The sequence below is a fragment of the Protopterus annectens genome, chromosome 8.part0, assembly GCF_019279795.1.
Source record: "Protopterus annectens isolate FY-2018-M chromosome 8.part0, PAN1.0, whole genome shotgun sequence".
In the NCBI taxonomy this organism is placed as follows: domain Eukaryota; kingdom Metazoa; phylum Chordata; order Ceratodontiformes; family Protopteridae; genus Protopterus; species Protopterus annectens.
The window spans coordinates 1,781,206,699-1,781,223,315 of record NC_056741.1 but is presented as its reverse complement, the minus strand read 5'-3'; the positions used below and the strand labels follow the sequence as shown (position 1 = coordinate 1,781,223,315).

General features: G+C 40.1%; 1 protein-coding gene across 1 annotated transcript in view; it reads right to left on the bottom strand.

The window, feature by feature from the left end:
* The window catches only part of GPT2 (glutamic--pyruvic transaminase 2), a 567,369-nt gene that overhangs the window by 48,528 nt on the left and 502,224 nt on the right, over positions 1–16,617 (bottom strand). Inside the window, exon 10 of the mRNA XM_044081280.1 lies at positions 15,020–15,132. Coding sequence (XP_043937215.1) covers positions 15,020–15,132 — 113 coding nt within the window. The remainder of the gene's footprint in view (positions 1–15,019; positions 15,133–16,617) is intronic.

Below are 16,617 nucleotides of genomic sequence, written 5' to 3'. Positions count from 1 at the left end.
TATGTATGTGAGATGATTAGGAAGTTCTAACCATTTTAGAGTGTGGAGAGAGGAACAGTGATGAGAGGAGGTCTTATGGTTGGTAGCAAACTTTGCAATTTTGTTATAGTAGGAGGAAAGTTGGGATTTTAGGGAGGACTGTAGGTTGGTTAGGAGTGGGGCTCCGTAAAGAAGGGAAGGAATAAGAAAAGAAGTAGAGAGAGTGATTTTGGCAGCTGGTGTGAGATATTTATTTTGCCGGTACAGCATACCAAGTTTTTGGTGTTTTTTTTATGTTTAGATGTAGGTGAGAGTTAAATTTGAGTTGGTTATCTATTAGAACCCCAAGGAGTTTGGTTTCTGACACTAGTTCCAGAGGAGAATTATTTTGACTAGTGATAGTGAAAGAGTTTGTGTTGAAGGAGATAGCTTTAGAGGGGGAGAATAGCATTAGTTTGGCTTTAGAGGCATTGAGAGTGAGGTGATTTGTTTTCATCCACTGCTCAGTGATTGTGAAAGCTTCTTGGGTCAGTTTTTGGAGTGTGGGGATTGAGGAAGCAAAGCATATAATAGTGGAATCATCTGCGTACTAGATGATGTCTGAGAATGGGATAGAGTTGTGGAAGTCATTAATAAATATATTAAAGAGAAGGGGGCCAAGTATGGACCCTTGGGGTACCCCAAGTAGGTGTATTAAGAAATGGGGAAGTGGCCTTTTTCCATATTACTGCTTGATGTCTGTTAGATAGGTAGTTGGAGAACCAGTTCAATGAGGATGTAGATAAGTTGAGTTTTGAGAGTTTGGAAAGTAGCAGGTTATGAGAGATGGTGTCAAAGGCCTTAGAGAGGTCAAGTAATAGGGTGGAAACAATTTGTCCAGAGTCGCGAGCTTTGTTAACAGTTTGGAGAAAGGAGAGGAGGGCAGTCATAGTACTACGATTAGGTCTAAAACCATGTTGTGTGGGAGTTAGTAGGTGATTTTCTAGAAGGTAAGGAAGGAGTTGAAGGTGAATGCATTTTTCTAAGATCTTAGAAATGGGAGAGAGGATAGCAATGGGGCGGAAATTAGTGATGTTGTTATTATTGCCCCCTTTGTGTAGAGGGATGATGTAGGCTTTTTTCCAGATCTGAGGTACTGTACTTTCTAGGATAGAGTGGTTGATTAAGATACTAGTAGGGTAGGCAATTGCATCAGCTGCTAAGCTGAGGAAGTAAGATGGGATGTTATCTGGAGTATTAGTACATGGCTTCAGTTTCAGCAGAAGTTTCTTTATAGTAGAAGTGGGTGTAGGTTTAAAAGAGAAAGAGGGAGAATGAGCAGTGGGGGGGAGGTAGGAGTCTGAGAAGATGAGTTATTTAGAGAACCAGTAGAGATGGTAAACGGAGATGTGGTAGTGGTGGTGGTGGTGCAGAGTGGGCTGTTGGGGCGAGTTGGGGGAGGGGTATTTGGTAGTGTAGTGTCATTAGAGAAAGATGATGTTAATTTGGAGATGGATTCAATGAAAAATGAATTAAATTGTGTAGCTAGATCAAGGTCAGAGATGTTGGGGTCTGGGGTGGGGGTATTTTGTTTGCTGGGGCTGAGGAGAGTAGAGATACCTTTCCAGAATTTTTGGGGGTTAGATTTATTGCTATTTTGAAGTGTAGAAAAATAATTTTGACGATCAGAAATGATGAGTTTTTTTACCTTGTTACGAAGAGTCTTAAATTCATTTTGGGTTAGGGGGGATTTATTCTTCTGGTAATGTGCCCATGCTTTATCTCTGAGTCGCATGGATACAAGTGTATTTTTGGAAAGCCATGGAGCTGTTTTAGTTTTGATTCTCTTAGTCCTTAAGGGTGCATGTGAATCAAGAATTTGTAGGAATATTGAGTTAAAGTGGGTAACAGCATTATCAAGTGATAGTGTTTTTAGGCAATTCCAATTTATGGAATGTAGGGTTTCTAAGAAGTTTGTAGGGTTAAATTTTTTTAGGTTATGGACAGTAACAAAGTTATGGGTACGTTGAAGGAGAAATGGGAGCCGGTGTGTGAAGATGGGTATATGGTCACCTAGGGAATCAGGAAGAGTACCACTGTCAGAGTAATAGTGGGGGTGAGAGACAAGAATCCAGTCTAGGATGCTACCGTTTAAGGGGTTTTTGGAGGGGTATGTTGTGGAGTTGATAAGCTGAGAAAAGTTGTAAAGGTTAATATTAAGAGGGTTTTTAGGGGATTGAATGGAGGTCCAGTTAATGTTCATGTCGCCAAGGATTATTGTTTAATTGCTAATATTATTGGAGAGCCAGGAGAGGATATCTTCAAGTGTAGAAATATTGTCCCCTGGGGGGATATATAGGGAGGCTATACAAATGTATTTATGTGAGTTTACCTGGAGGTTTGTGAGGAGCAGTTCAGCATTTTTGAAACGTGGAATGGGTTTGTTATAGGGGGTAACAGACAAAGAGGAAGAGAATAGGAGAGCTACTCTTCCACCTTTTTTGTGGCCTGTCTTTTCTGATGATAGAATAGTTTGGAGGAGTTATTTCTGAGTCTTTTATATGGGGTTTTAACCAGGTTTCTGAGATTGTTAGGATATCTGGTTTATTATGAATGAGCCAGGCATGAAGGTTAGGAACTTTATTTACTATGCTTTGTGAATTAAAAGAAGAGAATAAAATGGACTTGTTTGAAGGTGAAAGTGTGGGGGGGCCTGGGTTGGGATGGATATCCCCAGATAGTAGAGAGGAAATTAGATTTCGGAGAGGCTTAGATATGTAGGTGGACAGTTGGTTATGTAGATTGGATTCTATTGCGAGTTTTAGCAATCTGTTAGTACTTAAGGGGGAGAAATGTTTTTGAAGGGTGATGTATTTGTATGGGAAGAGTAGAAGGTTATTTATGGGATAAAGATGTGGAGAAATAGGTGTGTATGAGTAAAGTAGAGTAGAGTCAAGATGGTTGATGATATGGAGAGGTTGAGTATGGTGGAAGTTGGAAGGTTGGGTGAGATAGTACAGATAGGATAAGTTTAGGAGACGTAAGAGTAATGAGGGAATAAAAAAATTTTTTGTATGCATGTTTGAATATGGAATATAATAGGTTGACATGCTGTAGATAAAATGCATGTGGATGTGGGAGAGTTGTATTTATATAGGAGCTGATAAGATTAGGAATATAAGAGTAGATGTGGGTGATAGAGTTGGGATTGGAATGGACTTGTAAGAATCCTACAGGTTAAGTGGGATGAGTGAGGTGGATAATATGAGGTAATTGTAGTTGGGGAATATGGAGGGGTAGAAGTAGTGAGTAAGTGATTGACTGGATATAAATGATAGAGGGTGGGGCTATGGGGAGGATAAAGTTAGATGCACTGGGTGGGTGGGATTTGGGGGTAGGGTAGGGGAGCAGAGTGAGCCCGCAGGGCGAACGGAGCGGGAAGAAACAAAGAGTTCCAGAGAGGTTTGGAGTCAATCAGTGAAACGAGGATTGCAGAGGGGTAAGTTATAAGGGAGAAAGACCTGGGTGTGTAAGAAGAGAGTAAAGTATGTGAAACTAGAGAGAAAGAGTAGGAAACTAAAAGTTACAGCTAGAGTGGGCTAAAGGAGTTAGGAGATACAAGGAGATGGAAAAGGTTGTGATCTAGAGAGATAAGCCTACACTACTTGCAGTAAAAGTCTATGTGAGGGAGGGTGTCACCAGGTGGTTGGAATAAAGGTACATCATATTACACATTAGGATATCCTCAGGGAATACATGGACTAAAGAAGAGGGCAGCTAGTGTAGAACAGGAGGGATGAATATAGAAGTTGGGATAGGAACTTTAAGGCTGCTGACTCCTGGCAGGCGAGTATACTAAAAACAACTATCAAGGTTAAAACAATAAAACAGTAAGGGTTCAGCAGTAGTTACAAATACTTCCTTAGTGTCCTCCTGATTAAATGTCCAGAAAACAAAGGGGATGAGGCGGCTAGGAACCCTGCTTTGGTTGTTAGTTTGCTTGAGCAATTTATAGAGCTGAATATTTAGGCAGGTTTGAGGTGTCCACACTGGCTTAGGTCACAGGGGTAAGTCAGGGCAGAAGGCTATGGAACAGGAAAGAGTTTAGAGAGAAAGTGTTAATTAAAACCATCATATTTCTAAATTACAATGAAATTTTGTTGCATTATATGACATCATATAAAAAGTAGCAGTAGAAGTACTTGTGAAAATAAGCAGTGCATTACTATATCAGAATAATTTGACCAGCAATCAACAGCATGAAATTCTATAAAGACAAAACACTTCAGAAATGCAGTAAATAGTCTAAGAATATGCAGAGTTACTATGCAAGCAGAAAATACATCACATAACACATGGCGTTTACTGTGTATTTAAATCTCCAAACACACTTCTTGTATATAATGAATTAACATTTCCCTCCAATAATGAAGGTTCACTACTATATTTCAAATAAACAATGCAGCTAATATCCATAGATAGCTAGTATATTAGAGTAACTGAAACATATACATATATATCTATATACACACACACACACACACACACACACACACACACACACACACACACACACACACACACAAATATGCTGCATGCATTCTAGTAATGCTGGAGGAATGCACTACTACTCATTGTTACTTTTTCCCATACATATCATTCAATTCTAAGTTGGTAGTTCATACATTGGTACTAGGCTATCGGCCCTAGGACCTATACAAGCCTAGCCATAACAATTCCCTGGATATTTCTTCCTACAATATTTACTTCCCTGGACCCCTGTCTAGCAGGGAGACTGATGTGATCCCCAGAGTGAATTTCCTATCTCCCATCCAATCGTCAAGGATCCTTTTGAAGAGGGCCAAAGAGGCGCTCTGCTTGACATGCATGGGCAATCTATTCCAGAGTATGGGGAGTCTCTGGGTCAGGAACCTATCCCTCCAGGATGTTTTGTTCATTGTGATGACAAGGTTTAGATCCCCGGAGCGTGTGGCTCTGAGGGATTGTGATTTCTTTAAGTGGAGCATGTCCAACAGCTCAAGGTTTGACATGGTCTTGTAAGTTAAGCAGAGATTACCTCTGAGTAGATGATATGCTACAGAGTATAGCTGGAGTTTTTTTTTCAGAGGGTCAGCATGGGGCATCTGCTTTAGGCCTGTGATTCTTTTAGTGAGGTATTTCTGCGGCCTTTCCAGCTGTTGCAGATGTCTTGTGAGGTACATATCAAATGGGACGTTGTACTCTATAATGGGTCTAATGAGGGATGAATACAGTGGGACAATAACCTCTTTTCTTTCCTAGATGAAAAGCCCTTAGTGATGAGGTGTGCCACATAGAAGGATTTCCTGACTGCTGTGGCAATGTGGTTATCAAAGGTGAGACCACTGTCCTCCTATGTCCCCAAGTCTCTCATCACACTTTCGGTGTTTAGTGTACTACCACCTATGTCATAATTTATGGGTACATGTTTTTTCCCAAAGGGGATAACTATACATTTCTTGGCATTAAGCTTGATCAATTGGCTCTGCCCCCAAGCATCTGTTTCTGTAAGGCCCTTTTGTAGGATATCCACATCATTTGGGGATTCAGTAATGGCTCTCAGCTTGCAGTCATCTGCAAACTTTGTTTGCCAGAGTCCCTTAGTGTTGGCCTGTACTTCAGAGAAGTAGATGCCAAACACGAGTGGTCCCAGGACTGAACCCTGAGGTACTCCACTTGTCACTTGTCTGGAGCTAGATTTAGAGTCGGCTACTTTTACAGTATGGGTTCTGTCAGTAAGACAGTTGGCAACCCACTGAGTGATGTAGGGATTTATGCCCAGCTTGGTAAGTTTATCTCTGATTCCAGAGTGGGGAATGATGTCGAAGGCCTTGGCGAAGTCCAGATAGGCTGTGTGGACCTCCTTACCCTTGTCCACAGCTCTGGAGACTGATTTGAAGAAGTCAATCGGGTTCAGGAGACAAGATTGGCCCTTCACGAACCCAAACTGGGTGGGGTTCAGTGTTTGAAGGTTGCCGAAGTTTTTGTTAGATGTTCCATGATAATGCATTCCGTGCCCTTGCAGATCAGGCTCGTCAGACTGATGGGACGGTAGTTCCAGGGATCCAAGATGGATCCCTCCTTGTAGAGTGGGATAACTGTAGCTGTGCGCCACTCAGTGGGCACGAAGCCTGAGGTGAGGCTAAGATTAAATATGACACTTCGGTAAGGTGCCAGTTCATTTTGTAGTTCATGTAGTACACAGCCCGGGATGTCATATGGTCCCATGGATGCTGTATTCTTAGCTTTGGAGAGGGTGGTTTCTAACTGTGTGGCTGTGATTACCAGAATTTGGCAATCTTTTGGTATTAAGATGGGTCCTTTCGGGGGTGAGAGGGGGGTGACGTTGGCACTATATCTATCTGCCAGGACACTGGCAATATCCTTGGGATCAGTATATTTAATGCCATTGCATTGTAGCTCAGAGCAGATTTGAGCATTGCCATTTAAATTCTTGACATAACTATAGAATGCCTTGTGGCTGTGTCTGGAATCTTTGGCAATTTTATTTTTGTAACTAGCTTTGGAGGATTTTATGAGGGATCTCAGCTTTGCATCCTGGGATTTTCCTCTTTTCTGCAACAGTTTCTTCCTTCTGTTGTATAGTTTTTATGAAGGTAGTTCACCTGTGATGGAACTTTGTAGAAATGCATGGTATACTGGGCGTATTTATTATGCCTCATAGTTATGCACAGTTTCTGTACTGCAATATGCATGATTCTGTTCAAGAATTTTGTGCATATTGCTACAGTATACCAAAAACAATCTGACATGCATTCAGTACACACTACAGCTCTCCTATACCCATCTTTAGTATGCTGAAAAGGCATTTTATAATACATGGTGAGGCCAAAAGAAAGATGTTGATATTGACCCACTGTACTTGTTTAGATGGTCAGAAAAAATGATAATGAGCAATACTTTGAAAATGTGATTGGACATGCCTTGCAGGTTTTTTTTAGCAAGGGAAATTTATCTTTGATTAAATAAAATATCAAGGAAGCAGAATGTTAGAGGAAAGTATTAAGCATACCATTGAATAGGAATGCACAGGCTTAATGCCCGCTTGTACTGTACAGGCGAAGCTATTCTTAAACAGAGAGCACAGTAGAATAAATTTATTATGCACACTAAGTTTAGTACATCACTTACACAGCCACCATCGTGGTTACTTTTTATTCTGTTTCCCAGTCTGGAAAGCACTTTCCACAGTTCTCTTTCAAAACCAGTGGTAGAATTTACCTGGTGCCCTAACTTCCTTTGGTCAGTATGACTACCATCTCTAGGCATTAAGCTAGTGGGATTAACCTGGTCCATAAGACAAACAAAAACTGCTACGACTCAAAGACATAGATCATGATAATGTAAGTCAGTGTACAAAAAGCATGAATGGAACACCAGCATGCATAATGCACAGTATTGTGTTATATACACTGGTGCTGTGAAGGATAACGTGCAGCAAGAAAGCGGTACACAGACTAGCAGAGGAAAAGGCACTTACTAAGGCATGTTGCATCCCTCACACCATATTAACGTAGATAGCTATTCCCTGCTACTTTGTGACCCACCATTACACCACACACAAATTCATAACATTTTTTCATTCATTAGGCATGAAAGTGGTAGTATGCTTATTACCATAACAAGGGTAAAGATGGAATCTAATGCTGCAGGAGGTCTCTTTAGTGGCAACTCGGCAGATTCATTGCACTGGGATAGTGCCGCATTCGGAGCTTCGCAGAGTGGTTAAGGTGTTCACCTTCTAGGCACAAGGTGCAGGGTTTGATTCTCACATGTGATAACTGGCTAGGTTTGGAATGGCTCACTAGGAGAGTTAGCTTGCTAGTAAATTTATCACCACAGATGAGATGGCCGAGTAGTTAAGGCAATGGACTGCTAATCCATTTTGCTCTGCATGCATGAGTTTGAATCCCACTCTCTCATCGGTGTCTGCACCCCAGAAAACTCTATTAACATTAGGGTTTTTCCTACTCTGCATGCTGAGGAACATATCAGTGGGGGATGGGGATCTGAGCAGTCAGGTGCAGTACACAAACTGCATTTATGCAGTTCTGGTCTTTTAATTAATATGGTTGGGACCTGCCCATACTCTGTTAGTGCAGAGTCTCTGAACCATGTACAGTTTTGCAAGAGCCAGTTTATATTTGGGCTTTATGTACAAAGCACTGGGGTACAACAACAACAGAAGAAGATCACATGCAATGTATTACACCCCACTCTCCAGCCACTCCATATGAATCAAAAAGGGCTCTGGTATGGAATTTGACTACATACCAACCCAGTTCTATGAGGCACAGTGTTTGAGAACCCCCCCCCCCTACAATGTTAATGCTATTACAGTCTTGCATCAGCATGTGTATAGTACTACATAAACAAAAGTACAGATGTAGGGTACAACAGCAAGACAGATTAAATGGACATCAGACATGAGCATTTTTTTTTATTCTTGTGCAAGAAGAAAAAAAATGGGTAAAATAAGTTTTGAATTCTGTCCCTTATGAAAGTCTACCTATATGTGCATTTTTCCTATTTGATTTACTTGTCCCCATGCCTGCATACCATCACATTTCCCCAAAGTGGACATAGCCTGTTTATTCCATTATACAGGAGTTTTACCTGTGATCATGGCCAAAGCTGTCCAGAGGGAGGGCTGTCACTCAGGCAGATATGTGGGTGTTTTATGACCTTGCCAGCACCCTGGCAATGAAGACATTTTGTAATGGCCTAACCATGTCCCTGATCAGAGGCATATGTGACCTACGTCACCTCAGAGGCCCGTCATCACTTCCACATCCTTGTTAAAGGCAACTTCATGGTGGCTTGGTAACACTTATGCTCGACCTCCAAGGACAAGAAGTTTCATTGCTGCCTCTCCTCAGAGGTACTGTGACAGGTGCACAGCTGTCTCTGTTCCACTTTCCTCTTCCCTGCCAGCTCCTAGATATTTTGTGAATTATAATAGAGCTATATTTGATTAGAAAAGGTTATGGCAATTTATTTTGAATTCTTTAGGACTGGTGTTTGGCCAGTTTTCCCTCTTTGTTCAGCTGTTACTATGTTGAATTATTAACCATGTTAATGTGTAAGCTTTACTGTTATTCTTCAAAACAAAAGCTGCAGCTCAGTCATTTTTTTGTTTTGAACCGCTTTTGAATGTTTACTACTGCTAATACATATTGTGTGTGTGAGACAGCAGAGAAAATACATTTTACAGCATGTTGCTCAGAAAAAAGCAGGTGTGTAAGTAAACTTACACTAACAGTTATATCCTGCCAAGGATATGACAAATGGCCAGCTTCCAAAGTTTTAGGCCACCTTCCAAGCACGTTAACCACTATACAGCTCGAGGAGATCTGTATAAAATCCGCATAATGTTGCCAATGCTTCAGAGCTTTCTTGCCTCAGACAAAAGGGAGGCCAGAACCCTTCTACATGTGTATAAACTAGGAAAGAATCTAGTAAAAATAACTAAAAAAAAAAAAAATGTGAAAAGAGAGACAGGGTGTCCATATTGCTAAGAGTGATCTATTTGAACATCTGTTGTTGTGGCAAGTTTACATACACAACTGTACTATCTTCATCATTCGATTATTGCAGTAACCTAAGCTACATGGGTAGATTACAGAGCTTAGAAAGAAAGGGAAAAGGAAGAGGTGTCAGAGTCTAGGCCTGGAGAACAGTCCAGCAAAACCTGCTCTGGACATAGAGAAATAATCTAACTTGCTTTATAAAAGTGACCAATAACTATCTCTCATACTCCAAGAGACTACCCCTTTCCAAAAAGGCATACAAGATTCCAAATCCCTCACAGAATGGGTTCTAACCTTGTCTGAAGTGACTTGTTATGGTTAGTGTAACAAAAGGCATTAGACTGAGACAACCAATTAGAAATTGCATATTTGAAACAGATTTTCCTTTTTACTTACCTTAATTGGGGGGGGGGGGGGGGGGGCAGATGATCAGAACTTCTGAAAGATTTTATCCTGTCAGTATTGAATCTGAGTTGTCAATGGTCATCAGGGTGTATAAAATACTTTCTCCCGTATTTTTATTTTTTTTGTTTTGAAAAGAAAACGAGATGAATAGCCTGGCTTTTATGTAACTCTGAAACCACTTTAGGCATAAATGAAGGATTTGTTTTTAAAGCTGTCCTATGTTTGTGTAAGATGAGATAATGTTGCCTCACCATAACAGCTTGAAAGTCAGATACTCACTACTCTGACTTTTGCAAGAACAGTAACACTGTTTTCCAAGTTAATAACTTCAAAATCAGCTGCATCAGCCAATTCAAATGGAAAAAAGTGTCCCAAAGAGAAGCCACATTTTCTAGGTGGAAATATACATACCACCACTTAAAAACTGACTTGAGGTTGTTCAGAAGGGAAGGGATCTACAGGCAGACATGCAGCTATGGCCAAAAGATTTATGGAAGAAAAGGAAAGGCCAGAAGAAAATAACTCACACACATATTGAAGAACTGGAGGCATTTGGCCCTTAAAATGGTCCTGTTTCTTACTTTGGCACCAACTAGAAAACCTCTTCCAGTTACAAATATATGATTTTTCTAGTTGCAGGTTTCTTAGCCTCCTTTAATATCCACTGCATGTACTCAGAAAATAGATACCTAAAAGGTATTAAAATTGTATCATCCAGCAGCAAGTTGAAGAAATTAAAAGTTGTGGTATATCAAACAACACCGGTCTTGTGTAAGCAAGTCCATCTTGTGAGGATGATTATTTTAACTGAACTTGGTTGCTTTCAAAAGAAGGGAGAACCATCACTGCCTAGACCAAAATGGAGTAACTACAATAATCTTTGGGGAGTGCTTCCCTGTTTATCAGTGGAAAGGGAGGAAAAGCATACAGAAACATTCCTGTCCATGGGAATGAGAAGTCATCAGTCTAACAGGCCTGCTTGTGAGAAACAATAGACCAGCACCTGATTAACTGTCTGCTATGAATGATGGCAAGTAGATCTCTTTGACAACTTCGCAACAGTTGGATCAATTCCTGGAAAACCTCCTGGGTTCAGTTGTCATTCATAAAGAGCTGCCCTGGTATAGCTCATCTTGCCTGCATGTTCTGGTTTGATAAAAAAAGGTAGCTTGAAGAGACAGCCTATGATGAACTGCTAAGTCCCAGGCTATCATAGCTAATTTGCAAAGTGGGTATAATCTTGCTCTTGCCCCCCGCCCCCAATTTGTTTAGGCAGCACATCACGGTGGTGTCTGTGATTACTAGCAGAGGGCCTGGAGTCCAAAGAGAGTTTAGAAATTTGAGAAAGTTTATTACTGCCATCATTTCCTCTCCATTTATGTGGTTTAGTCTGCCGTGCTTGCCCCACCTACCCTGAACTTTTACACCCTTGGAAAGAGCTTCCCAAGCAAAGTTTGAGACATCTGTGGTTACAGACTAAGTAGGTGCTGTAAGATAGATGGGAGGACCTGGACTGAGGAATAATATGTCCACCCACCAAAGTAACTCACTTCTGGCAAACCACAACACTAGAATCTCAAAAAGAAGGTGGTGTTGGTGTTCTGTCCAAATGGATTTGAGGAACCACTGAATTGTTTTCATGTAAAGTCTGGCCAAAGGAATCATGAGAATTTAAAAGGCAATGAAATCCAGTATTCTCAGATATTCTGTGGCTGATGTCAGGGACTGGCTGAAGAAAATCAGAAACTGTTGCTTGTAAAGGTCTACTTTTCCTGAGGGAGAAACCCCTCATGAGGGATGTCACCAAAAGACATCTCAGGAACACTATCTTGTGAGAAGGAATAACAGAAAATTTGTGTGCTCATCTGGAACCACAAAATGAGGTCGTCCTTTATCCAATGTATATAAGAGTCTTCAAACGTATGACAGTAATTTAAATATGGGAAAATGTGAAAGCCTTGCAACCTGCAATGGGCCATTACTGGAATCAGACACTGTAAACATCCTTGCAACTGGAGATGACCTGATTGATGGCAGAAAACTGAAAATGTAAGCCAGACACAGGAAATCTTAAAAAAGTCTGAAGTCTGAAAATTGGAATTGGAGAACTGGAATGCAATAAGCATCTTTTTCATCTAGAGTTACCAACAATTGAAAGGTGGGGGAGCATTTTGAACTGTGGAACTTTGATGAAACAGTTTATGGAAGAAATTTCTAGGACTGGTCTCAGTGTTCCTTCTTTCTTTGGCATGAGAAAGATTGTTGAATAAAAGACTCTTTCTTGTTTGTTCTGGGGAATCTGGGTCTATGACCTCAAGGGACAGTATTCATTCCAGGACTGGATGGATCAAATAATTTAGGTTTAACAGATGAGGAGGTATCCTTTGTAAAGGAGAAAGGGATTACCACTGTCAACTGAAGCTTTTTGATGGATTTTCACAACTCACTTGTCTGATGTTATATGATGCCACACAGGAAAAGGAAGACTTAGACTTTGGATTAGATTTAATGGTGTGCCATGTTGTGGATGGGGAAAATGCATATAAATGGACATGTAGTCAGTCTTCCTTTTTAAACTGTCCTTGGCTTTGGAAGGTTCTCCCCTTCTATTCTGAGACTCCATGATAATACTTTCTGAAATGTTGTTTGCCAAACCTTGCTGAGTTAGTCTGATCTATTTCCTAATGAATGCTCCTAAATTAGAACAAAAACTCCCTATTAAATTTTCATAAGGGGGCTGAAAAAATTGAGTGCTACGCTGAATTAACTTCCATGTTTCAACAATACCTTTAAGAACCACATCAGCAGGAGGGCCAAATAAATAACAGATGTCTACCTATGGAGCATTCAAAATCTCAGCTTTGACATACTTTGCTAAAATTTTGTGAAAGCAGCCAAGCAAACCTTCTCATTACTGATCCAGTAGCAGCTGCTCTGGATACAGGATCAGCTGAGTCATAAAAAACACTTTAGTGTTCAGTTGCCTGTGGCACATATGCTTTTAATGAGTGCAGAGAAGCCTTAATCTCTGAGGAAGGGAGGTTACCAGTTAACTTTCTCATACTGACAAAAAAACAAAACACACACAAGCATAAATGTTGACTTAGGAGTCTAATAACTCAGAATTCTGAAACCTAAAATGGAAGAAAAGCATACAAGTGTTAACAAGATGTTTGTCAGAAGATACCTCTGCCAAAAAGTAATAGGTATTTTCAAGAAATAATTTGTGAGTCTAGGAAATCTTGTACAATTTATCAGATTTTTGGGGGTAGGAGGCTGACTGTCACGCATACTACAGACTGCCAAAAATCATGTACAACTGGCAGGCTGATGAATACAAAGCTGTAATACTTTTGTTGAGATTCTATAACTTCCTTATGTTTTCTCTGAAACTTTCAGTCTAGTTATAGATTCAGAAAAACACAACTGTTCAAGGTGGGGCATCTGAACAAAAGCTTTCTACAGAAAGACAGTCCCCTTTTTGTGGCAAAGGCAACAGAGAAAAACAATCACAGTACAACCAGTGTCCTTCAGACTGTGAACCACTATCTGAAAAAGAGAAAATATTTGTCTTTTACAAATTCAGTGAGGAATCAGAATTAAAAGGCTTGAAATAAGTCCTTAGGAAAATCCAGTCACGCTTTCCTGTCCATCCTGTATGAAGTGAAAGACATACCTACATTTCTGTTTTTTTTTTCTTTTTTTCCAATGACAGCCCCTTAGAGAAAGACCAATCCAAAGTTGGGGCTCTTCCCCAGGGCTTAGGGTCCTTAGGTCAACTTCATGGTACAGTATTTTTTGCTCCTCCTTGGAGACCACTAAGAGTGATTCTCCCTTGCCTTAAGAAGACAACAGAACGGACATAGATTATTTGCCTATCCCTGGTCATTAGTGTCTTCAGATGGAGCAATGACATGGTGACACAGTAAAGACAGTGAGCAGTCTGAGATACCTGACTTGGCCACAGCAGAGTCATTCATCTGCATCTAAAGCTGTAAGGAAGCCAGCTTGAATACCAAAGACTCCCATAAAACTTTCTTCTTCTTCTTGTGGATAGGGGAGGGGAGAAGTGAAGAGCCTAAACCTTGTTTCATGTTCTAGCCAAAAAAGTGACTGATATGCAGACAACAGAGCCCTGAATAGTCATTGAACCACCTTATAGGAATTTTAAAGTTTTGACGTAAAATGTTTAGTGATAACCCCTAAAACCTCAAGTCCAAGTCCCCATCTTTAACTTTCAATAAAAAATGGCAACATTTTTCACAATAAAAGATTTAAGATTTTAACATTTTCCCCAAACAGGCAAATCAGACAAAAGTTTGAATTTTTTTTTTTGTGGCAACCACCATACATCTCAACTTCTTATCTCAAGAAATCTGGACAAAGCCAGAAATAATGGGGGGACAAATGTCCAAAAATAGGGACAAATTTTAAATCTTTCTCTTATAAACTTAGAAAGTTATTAGAATAAAATGTTTTGTGTTCTTTTGCATTTTCTAAAAGATATGAAGTCAAACTCAAATGTCTTGTCGTTTTTTTAGTGAACTTAATACTCACTGATTTGCCAGAAAACCAATGTTTTTATGATGAACAGACCAAAAATATGAGGACAAATCTGGACATTCTGTGAAAATGTGGATAGATGAGAGATAGGACAACCACTATAAATATTTCCTAGAAAAAAAATTTTTTTTCAGGTAAAATGGTAAACTAAAAGTGAACTGTTAGCTGACCGATCACTAGAAGCCTGTACGGTGAGTGCATTTCAACCATAAGAAAAGTTGCCCAAGCCACTGACTTTATACCACTCTCCTTGAGTTGTACAGAGGTTAAGAAGTGGGGACGGTGTCCTAAAATTTTGGAAGTTGGCTGGCTCCCATATCCTTGGCAAGATAAACCCCACACAGCTTAGGTTACTGCAATAATGATCTAATGATGAATATTTAATCTTTCCAAGGGCACATCATCATAACTAGTGTAATCATACATTTTTAAATAAGACTCTCAGGTACAAGATGCATATTTTTATCAGCAACACTTAAAAGCAGTAAGCACAACAGACCTACCTAAAATGATATGTTCCTTCCTTCTGTCCAAAGCCACTACCAGGAACAACACAAATTCCAGTCTCTTCCAGCAGTTCCAAGCAGTAAAACATGTCAGGAGCTATTCCGCATGACTATATGAAAGGAAAAAATAAATTTTACATAATCAGTGCTCAATCTAGCTATTATTTGGGTGACATTACAAAAGGTTAATGAATAAAAGCTATGCTTTGATCAGCAAGATTTATAACTAACTTTTTAAGTGCCGAAAGAACAGAATAAAAATACTGTCACAGTAGCTCAGTAACAAGCGGCATGGAATATCAATCAAAATGCTGTGGGTTCTACACCATCACAAGTGCTCACATTTTAATTTATGTCAGGAGCTATTCCGCATGACTATATGAAAGGAAAAAGATAAATTTTACATAATCAGTGCTCAATCTAGCTATTATTTGGGTGACATTACAAAAGGTTAATGAATAAAAGCTATGCTTTGATCAGCAAGATTTATAACTAACTTTTTAAGTGCCGAAAGAACAGAATAAAAATACTGTCACAGTAGCTCAGTAACAAGCGGCATGGAATATCAATCAAAATGCTGTGGGTTCTACACCATCACAAGTGCTCACATTTTTAATTTAATGTTAACCATTGCAATGCAGAACAAAGCACCAGTTGTAGCCCTCAAATGAGACAAAAGTCATCTCATCCAGAGATGTCCCTTGAAACTGAGTTGATGTTAAGGACCCTGGGTCACTTAATAAAAAGAAAAGGAGAATAAAAAAAAGAAATCACTCTGTCACTAAAGTGCTCTATCTCACCAAAGTAAAATTCTTCTTCTTCTTCTTCTTTCGGCTTTTCCCGGTTAGGGGTCGCCACAGCGGATCACCTTGTCCGCACATTAATTGGCAGTGGAGTTTTACAGTGTCGAGTTGCCAGCCCGGCGCCCAACCTTCCACAGAAGGCACACTCACACGCACACCCAGGGCCAATTTAGTGTGTCCAATACACCTGCAGCATGTCTTTGGGATGTGGGAGGAAACCGGAGCACCCGGAGGAAACCCACACGACCACAGGGAGGACATGCAGACTCCGCACAGAAGGCACCCCAGCCAAGGATCGAACCGGAGAACCTCTTGCTGTGAGGTGGCAATGCTAACCACTGCACCACCGTGGCCGCCCTATCTCACCAAAGTAAAATAAACGTAAAAAAATCAATCCGACCACTGAATAACACCAAACCAGTAGCAGTCAAAGAATTCACCAACCACTTGAACACAAAAGTGTAAAATGGATAAAAAACACAAAAATGCTGTGTTGTAGATAAGCGCTTTCGTCTGTCTCAAGCCAGACTTGATCAAACCAAAAGTGCTTATTACGCAGGGGAAGGAATTGGGCTAATCAAATAGAAGTAAGGGAGTTGAAATGGCAGCTCCATTTAAAAGCAAGCCAGCCCCCTGGATTAAATGAACATCTATCTTTAAAGCCCATTTTCATAGAGAGGGCTTCAAAGTTGTAATGTATGTTTTACTACTGATTTTTAGTAATACCTATTTTTTAAACAAGTTTTGGTTTAGGTTTTAATGTTCTGTATTATGTATTGTGCGTGGTTTCAT